General features: G+C 42.3%; 1 protein-coding gene across 1 annotated transcript; it reads left to right on the forward strand.

The window, feature by feature from the left end:
- Nucleotides 1-2987: 2987 nt before the first annotated feature.
- On the forward strand, nucleotides 2988-8375 carry LOC119385077 (uncharacterized). The gene is made up of 4 exons (XM_037652628.2): nucleotides 2988-3133; nucleotides 3411-3475; nucleotides 6428-6514; nucleotides 8168-8375. Exons 2-4 carry the CDS (start codon nucleotides 3430-3432, stop codon nucleotides 8302-8304), a joined length of 270 nt encoding a protein of 89 aa, XP_037508556.2. The 5' UTR covers nucleotides 2988-3133; nucleotides 3411-3429; the 3' UTR covers nucleotides 8305-8375.
- Nucleotides 8376-9204: the final 829 nt, after the last annotated feature.

The raw sequence follows: 9204 nt of genomic DNA on the forward strand, positions 1-9204 counted from the left end.
GGCCAAACGTCCTCTTTGTATAAAGCTACTAGTGGGGTTCCTCAAGGGTCGGTACTGGGCCCTCTCCTCTTTTTAATTTATGTTAATGATGTTTCTTCTGTCATTCGGAATTCTTCTTTCCTTTTGTATGCCGATGACATAAAGATATTTAAGGAAATTCATTCAGTTATCGATTGTCGCTTACTGCAATCTGATTTGTGTTCTTTTTCTGAATGGTGCAGGAGCAATAACCTCTCCCTAAATATTTCAAAAACCAAGGTAAAGAGTTTCACTCGAAAAACATCTAGTGTGTCATTTTTATATTCTGTCAATTCTGTGTCGTTGTGTAAGGTATGTGAGATCAATGATCTAGGTGTTATTTTTGATAGCACCTTACACTTTTCTGCTCACGCTAAGCGTGTTGCTTTGCGGGGTCTTCGCACCCTAGGCTGTGTTTGCAGAATGTCTAGAGAATTCCGTTCTCCTGTGCCCTTCCGAAAATTGTACACCGCGCGATGTCTTCCTCAACCAGAGTATGCATCTGTGATCTGGCATGGCATTCCCAATTCCAGCAGCAACGCCATTGAGCGAGTCCAGAAAAAATTCCTAAGCATTTACAACCATCGTTTCGCTAGAAATGACTCTGGATCTCGTTCTAACGCTGCTGGATTATTATCATTGCCATCACTTTGCTGCCGACGAAATCGTGTTGATCTGTTATTTCTTTACAAGCTTGTGCATGGTATCATATCCTGCCCTGTACTGCTCAACTGTCTTAATTTCCGAATTCCACGTAAGCTGACCAGAGAGAATAGACCTTTTCATGTAACCGCCTGCCTCTGTGAACATTCGACCATTGGCAGGATACAACGTCTTTACAATGCTTACTTTTTGGAGCTCGATGTTTTTCACAGCTCCCAGTCGTTGTTCTGCTTCGAGCTTTGCACTGTACTTACATAGCCTCATACACTGTTGATATTTTTGTTTCTGCCTGCGCATAGTTGTATATGTGCAATTTTATAACGTTTTTTATTCTTGATATTTTATTATGAATGTCTCCTTTGTTTTTTTTGTTTTTTTTTTCGTGCGCCAGTACAAAGACCTTACGGTTGTTCCTGGGCACATTAAATAAACGTTTGATTTATTATTATTATTATTATTATTATTATTATTATTATTATTATTATTATTATTATTATTATTATTATTATTATTATTATTATTATTATTATTATTAATGATGCTAATCATAATATAAAAATTCGGCAGATCCCAGGCGCTGTGGGAATCGGTTTTATGCGAAGCAGTCAGCGAGTACTTCTATGCTGTATTTTATGGCTTTCAGCAAACGTTACGAGGTGAATCGACGTGTTTTTATAAGTGTAGTAGCTGTGTGCACATCGTGGTCTTACCAGGCACGTCGACAACACTGGCGTTTAAAGGGTAACTTATGGTGCTATGTAAAGTCAGCGCTCACGTTAGAGTACATGCATACGTCAGTATTATCGAAAGTAAGTGAACTTTATGGTGCAATCATGTGAATATCATACGTAACTTTCGTCAATGTATTCCGCCGGGGTCGAGCAATGTTTAAATTTACCTTGCTGTATCATAGGAATACAAGTGTAATGTTTATTAGGATCCTATAATTGCGGAGGGAACACTCTAACCACAGACGTTAATCTGATATGACGCCTGTATCGAAGGAGTACATAGGTAGTGCTTATTTTTTTCTTGTAAATTAGATAGCCAGCACCACAACCACAATTGACGTTGCACCGATATTACGCCTGCATATGCTGTTTTTCCAAACCAGTTTATACACCTTGCGTGGCTATGTGGTAATTTACCTGATTGCCACGCAGAATGCTTGGGTTCGATTGCTGCTGGGATCCTAATTTTTATTATTTCCATTCGTCGGGCCAACGCTGCCGACGTCGGTTTTTCTTAACGCTCTCGTATTTAAATTACCAATGTCAGTTCTCGCCGTTCCTGAGTAGATATAAACTGTCAGTCACCTATATGGCACATACCGGTACACCGCAGCCCGTGGTAAAAGGGTATGTGCCACACGTGTGTGGAGGAAAGGGTTTAGCGACGCACGCGACAGGGTTTTCACGTTATTCACGTCATGACCCGACAGTCATATTCGTCAAATCCTCTTACCATCCCATGTCAATTTTAATCTACACTAAGTTAAGAAGGCGATCATGAGAGCACTTTGACGGAGGCGGCTAGATAGATAGATAGATAGATAGATAGATAGATAGATAGATAGATAGATAGATAGATAGATAGATAGATAGATAGATAGATAGATAGATAGATAGATAGATAGATAGATAGATAGATAGATAGATAGATAGATAGAAACGCTCAAAGTGCCAAAGGTTCGATAAGAAATGTTTCGCGTTTATTAATAGCCCTAAAGGATGAGTTACAATATTCCATAACGGTAATAGAGTGAATGCTTCGTTGTTTCAAGTTATAGTGATGCACTTGTCACCCATGGATACTAGGCTTGTCGGGTAGCTGTTTTTTGCTTGTTCGCTGTGCCCTAACATAAGATGCCTGTAAATCGTGATTTCTGCAATAATTGTTGTGCTAAAATGAAAGCGTATTTTGTAATGAAGATTTTTTGTTTGCTCATAACGTGGTTACCCCTCTTCTCAGAATACTGAGGTCACTGAAAAACCCTAGTGGGGACGGGAAAATAACACTTGAATGTTTGGATGGGCTCTATTTAAGGCTAACTATACAGGGGCTGTTTTCCTATATTTTTTTACGCGGCGGATGTGCCACACGGCATCTTGTTACGATATCTAAGTTGGAGTGCTTCGACTTATGTTATGCCTGCGTTTTTTAAGAACTTTGCACAACGGTCTACAGTGGTTGCAGTGGTTGCATTGTGCAATCAGTCGTTGCACAAAAAACAATGGTCTAACGCACTGCAAAAGGCGAATGCCGAAAATACCTTGATTGAATGCCTTCGTATTTTACAGATGTTCGAGATTTTTCCGTTTGCTATCGCCGTATTTGACGAGGACCAAGACGGAGAGCTTGACTGCCTAACAGCCATTCGAACAGATTACGACGAGGATGGCCATGTTGCTAATTACATTTGGCTCTTGGCGGGTGTGAATGGCCATAACAAGTGAGCCTATATTAAAAAATACGGATATTGCTTTTAATTTGAAGAGTTTGGATAATTTTGATTCATGCATGGTAAAAGCAGTCCACTCAACGTAGTGGTGCTTACATGTTGTGCATTTGATATCACTCGAGCTGCCCATTACTAAAGGGATTTTAACAGAAAGGACACAAAACAAAAGTGTGCGTAGTTTTTATGCTGGCACGTAGCACTGACAGTTGATGTGAATATACTTTCTTAGTTCTGCGGTAATTATCCCGCACACATATTTCTTTTTCAGAGAAAACATTACCCTTAATATGACTGAAGGCCCAAGCCCAGACAACCTAACGTTAATCATGGGTGGTAAGTACGCAGAGTAAATGTCCATTACTCTTCTTATTTAGCCGGCAAACAGGTTCGAAGACGTTGGCCCTAACGCTGAATAGGAGTACATTGTTATATTACCAGCTATGGTGATGCTATTAACGTTTCGGCTTGTGGGACAACTTTCAGCCTTCATCAGAATGAACAGAGTGCATATTATTCAGGCAGCAATAGTGGGTGTGCACTTTCACGCTGTCACACAGTAGACCACAATCTGAAGGACCGCTCGTTGCTAAAAGCACATGGCACGTGACACGTTGCTAAATGCACGTGACAAGCAAACATTGAAAACAAGAACAAAACAATCAAATCGCGTTATACAACATATTCCGTCATTGGGAGGGGAGCTACGGAGACATAAAATCGGAGCACGCACAAACTGATAGACACTGCGTAAGGTACATAAAAGGAAAGCCAGTCTGCAGTACAATGGGGCAGATAGCTTGTTGCGTTGATATATATGTATATATATTCTTTGCCTGCTCGATGTACAGCACGTTGCAAAGCTCTCCGAGCGTGCCCCTAAGTGTGAAACAGCATGTACATACATCTGATCGTCACCTACATCGTTGCCTTGTGTTGCTTAGTGCTGGTTAATGTACGCTACCGCCGTACCGTGTTACATATTCGCTGTTATATATTATGACAGCCTACTAATTGCTACTTTTACACTACTACGAAACTGCCAATTGTATACTCTATCGTTGCTCGACCCAGCAGGCATGCGCCAAATAGTGCTGCTAGGATATCCCTAAGACCAAGGGCAGTCCAGGGCAGCCAACGACTACAGACAAGCTGATTATATCGCTAATCCAATCAGCAGGAATGCGCCAATTAAAGCTGCTAGGATATGCTTTAGTCCAAGGAAATCCAGTGACAAGCGCCGACTGCAGGCAAACACATTCTATCGTTCCTCAACGCAGCATAATGTGCGAATTAACGCTTTTAGTATATGCTTAAGACCGAGCTATGGTAGTGCAGCGACAGGCGACGACTGCAGACAACCGCATATTGAAACTTACACATCCAGAGTAAGATACACCTCACGAAATATAGACACGAACGCTTCTAGGGCGGAGGCAGACCAACAAAGACACACATCGCGCACCTTTACCCTCGCGTCCGAGTGAGGCAAAATCAGTTCTAACGCAAACGCACAACCAGATTGGTCGTGGGACCCATGGCCCTTTCAATAGGTCCTGGGAAGCCAACTAGTAACACTAGGTAACGCAGCCCCTAGGTAACGCAGCGACTGGTAAACCTAGATAACTAGTAACCCTTTAGATAACGCCGCGCTGGACTAACGGCCCCAGCCACATTTGACTTAAGGAGCTTTTGAATTGATAAACATTTTTTATGTCTTAACACATGCCCGTTAGCGCGGCGGAATGTGTATTTTTTTCTTGATGAAACTGACGTAAGCGGTTGAACGCGAGTGCAGACTTCACGTCATCCTGTAAACGAGCTGTGCTCTAGGTGTCCTGATGTAGTCGGTGTATCGGGTGAGCCAGTTTCGCGTACAAAACTACGTTATTTACACAAATGTGTCGATCGCCTTGGAACACTTGCTAAAAAGTCAAACAGTGCGGCACAGCCAGTTCCTTACATGGCGGCGGCAGCTTAAGATGGCGGCTGCGGCCGCCATCTTAGTAGGCGCACGATAAGCTGTCGGCGTTTAGCGAAAGAAAGGAAGCGTTTTTCTCGCGCGCCAGACGAGTTTAATATGACAACTTTTACGGGTCAGATACTGCTGCAAGTGTGTCTTTGCCTTACTAGTTTTCGTTACTACTTTTCGAAGTTATGACAAATTTTATTGGAGATCAAGTCGCCAATACTCCGCTCGATGGGGGACTTTCGTCGGCGACAGCAATCTTTGATTTTAATATTAACGTATCATTTACACTAACATATCAAAGCCATTTTATGTCTAAGTAGGCACCACCTGAAAAGAGCCTCCTTCCGAGATCTTTGGTGGGCAAAAACTGGCTTCACTTTTGACGGCAGGGCGTTGCGAGCGCTTCCACTCTAAATTCCACTCTAGGGTGCCTTGATGTTCGTTTTGCACAATAACAACCTCGTCTCTAACTAACCTCTTTTAGATGCGAAGCTGCTTTTGCTCGGGGCTGTCTCTGTCCTTCCATCGGCGACCGTCCGCTCGGGAACCACGTGTGCTGGCACGCGCTAGCGCGTTCGGGCCAGTGTAAGGGAAGTTTGCGCCCGTCCGGGTCTGTTTCGTCCGTCGTCTAAAAAAATTTCAGCAAGAAGTGTTGATCTGTGTAAGGGGCTGGTTAAGACACTGCAGCCTCTCAGCAATCACGTGATGGGGAACACGAACAGCAACTACAGTGAACTCATGGTGTGCTGCACTTGCAAGGACGCGTTAACATAGGGCAAGGTGCCATTGATGAACGGAACTTTAAGTCGACCCATGCGCTGTTTCGCATCCCCACATGGTTCCCTTTAGTGGGAGATGGTGTAACTTTTTTTTCCGTAGCAATTTCATGCTGACATCTACTTTCCATTACGGGAGAGCCAGTCATTTTTGTTTGTTTTTACGCCTATTTCTGTGCTTACACTACATTGTGGTATGTAGATCTCAGTGAACATTGTTCTTGGATAACATTATTAGCCTTAGGGATTTAGCATTGGACGAAACCTTGTAATACGCAATCTTGAATTGCGTGCTGCGTGTTGAAAAGAAACATTAGCTGATATGTAGGCCCTTAAAGCCAGTTAATGATGCAAACGCGCTATGTAGGTACGTTTACAGAATATCATGCAGAGCAGGTATCTTGTTCTAGAGCTGAAATTTCTAGCAAATCTGCAGAGACGTGCAAGCGTTACTCCTAGTTAATGGTGACAGGATTTTTCAAGTAAGTACATCAATGCTGGCTTTGCTCCACGAAGGTCTCTTTACTCTTTTTTTTTCAGACGATCCTACAGAGAAGATTGCCAACTTTGTGTACACGGACTACAAAACCTGCGCTGTTACACGAATTCCGTACAAGAACAGCGAATGTAAGATGACAATGTGAACGCCGAATATGTTACTTACACATTACTTTCTGTAGTGCTAAGCGTGGCACAGCCTGACACAAAATATGAGCGTTTTGTGTTGCCCTTCTGACAAAAACCGCGCACTGAACGTACAATACGGAGTGAAACAACTGTAAACTTAAGCATTTCATTGGTATTTAAGCTCACTTGTGGGACAACAGCATGTCAATACTATGGAGATCGGCTCATCGTTTTCCTGTTCGCTTGCTTCCACCTGAAATATTCAGTAACCCCAATTCATGTACAGAAAGAAAAGCAAAATTACTGCATGAAACGACAGAGAGCGCGTACACCTTACATGGACTACAATATATGAGTTCAGCTCGTGAAGCGCATGATTTTCGCTTATCTGATGCGCCGTTCTTCTTCAAGATTTTGGGCGTGCATATTGTGCTTGCTTGTATGCATGTAGTATAAGATATGGTAAGAAACTATAGCGATGAGTAGACTTGAGGGCATGCAGTTTTCTTTTGTTGTTAGCTTTGTATTTCAACATGGCGTCTATTCTTGCGAGCATGTGCTTCAATTTGTATTTAAAAAAAAAGGACGGGGTGATGCTGAGAGTTTAGACTCTTCGACTACGAGTAATTTTCAAGATTTGCGACAGGCATTCTTAGCCAGTGGTGCGTAGTGGTATTCACATTCGTATACATCTGAAAATCATTTTTCCTGTAAACTGTTTTGTTCTGAGAGAAATATATTGTGGTAGTTTTTTCCTTATGATCATGACATTTCTTTCAACGTAATAAATGTTCCAGGCTTTCTTGCACATTTTAACATTTCTTGCATCATTAAAGTGTCAAAGCAACATTACTTACTCGCCTATACTCTGCTCGGATTGGGAAGAAAATGAGGGCAGAGTTATCAGATATAAGGATGATACGCAGTATGATGCGGATGTACAAACGCAGATGTACAAACCCGAGACGTTCGTGTCCGAATGTTCAGTTCACAGCTTTGAACGTAATTCAGCGTCGAGAAATTACTCTAACAACTTTTTTCGGGCTTCTACAGTATTTACCTGTCATTTAAAGAGGCGTATATATAGAGCATAGTTGATGGTGTGCCACTTTCTCTTCAGGTGAAACAAGAGAGATTCCTTCCTCTACTTGTTATATTAGCGTATGAATGCTGAAAACATCACTTGTGATTTAGCAAACACAAAGGGTTTTCAACTTGGCATATGAATGAAGTCTCCATACAGATATGTTTACGGTGTTGTTAAATTTTCGAAAATTTACGATCACCTTCTGATGATCTGGATGGCGTGTGCCCCCCCCCCCCCCCCCCGAGTAACAGATGACGCAACCACATTAGGCTGATGAAGGATAATCTTTATACAAGCTGCATCGATGTATTTTCCCGTATCCCGAGAGAACAAAATGCATTTGAGAACCAACTTAAATTTCCACGCAATGAAGTGAACGTTTTGAATGAATTCTGGCAGCATTTAGAAGTATCCGGCCTGTTTACAACCATGTAAACACGTTACTTGTCGCAAGAAACTGTTTCATTGGTAATTTGATCGTAACTAAGCTATATGTTGCACGAAATATGCGTTTTATTTTTCTCATGTTTTGCCTTTTACGTCACCCGAGTTTTTTTCTATTTCAGCATGCATCTTATGGGTGAACAGGAAAGGCTTGAACGATATTCCCCAGCAGTGTGTAGACCAGTATGAGGACAACTGTGACCTAGAACTGACGGCTTTCGATAAAGGAACATGTAGTGGTGTGCTGCCCAATCAGTAACTCCTGATCTATATCAACACATCTTACACGTGGAATGTGCAAGGGTGAATTTTTCATCAGAAGCAAGACGAATAAACATCCATGCTTCAATTATCAGTGCTCAAAAACCATGACAATGCTACTGTCTCTCTTTTTTAATCACAGCATTTTACAAGTTTCGGATAGAGACAGACAGATCGGTTCTCGTACACACCACTTTAGTGTTAGATTTCGCTGTTGGCTGCACTGTAAAAGGAAGCAATTAGGGAAGAGTAATAGCAATGAAATTAAAGTCACGAAGATTGCGTCCAACAGCCGCTCACGTCGCGGTATGTTTGAATGCCTTACTGCCGTGTTAGCCGCGCTCTCAGCACACTGCTACTGACAACTTCAACGAATGCGACAGTAAATGTGGAAATAAGAAGTCGCCTAATGATATCGACAAAATATTTGCACGAAATGGTAATCGAAGCACCCGAGCATGCTCGCATCAATGAAACCTATCAAGAAACCAGAGCAACGTCCGCCGAGTTCACGGTGACGCGTTGAAGGAGAAAAAGTGCAACGATGTCTTCGTGCAGTGTTGCTGCGGAAAGGTTCAGCTGCGTGACGCAATCCTCCCTTTTATTTTCATTTTGTGCCTGCATGATTGTCCAAAAGACCCCATGCCTGTCAGCGGTCCACAATGAAACACAACTATGTAATTTAAAATCTTTTCTTACTGATGTCAGAGGTGTTTTCTGAATACGTCCTTCCGAAATGCACATCATTCAGCGGGCTTGCTCTCTTATAAGGATGGCACAAGTGCTAAAAAAATTGGGTCCAATCTGCGTTGTGAAGGTCATTGGCCACCGAAGCTGTGGTCTCAACTGATACTATTGACTAATGTAACGTAGCCGTGAGCGATTGAGGAATGGATTA

Source organism: Rhipicephalus sanguineus, chromosome 3 (assembly GCF_013339695.2).
Source record: "Rhipicephalus sanguineus isolate Rsan-2018 chromosome 3, BIME_Rsan_1.4, whole genome shotgun sequence".
In the NCBI taxonomy this organism is placed as follows: domain Eukaryota; kingdom Metazoa; phylum Arthropoda; class Arachnida; order Ixodida; family Ixodidae; genus Rhipicephalus; species Rhipicephalus sanguineus.

Excerpts from the sequence above, each read along its gene's own strand:
- LOC119385077 (XM_037652628.2), top strand. The coding sequence starts at position 3,430 with ATGACTGAAGGCCCAAGCCCAGACAACCTAACGTTAATCATGGGTG. Across the intron at positions 3,476-6,427 it reads CCTAACGTTAATCATGGGTG|ACGATCCTACAGAGAAGATT; the intron begins GTAAGTACGCAG and ends TTTTTTTTTCAG. Across the intron at positions 6,515-8,167 it reads TCCGTACAAGAACAGCGAAT|CATGCATCTTATGGGTGAAC; the intron begins GTAAGATGACAA and ends TTTCTATTTCAG.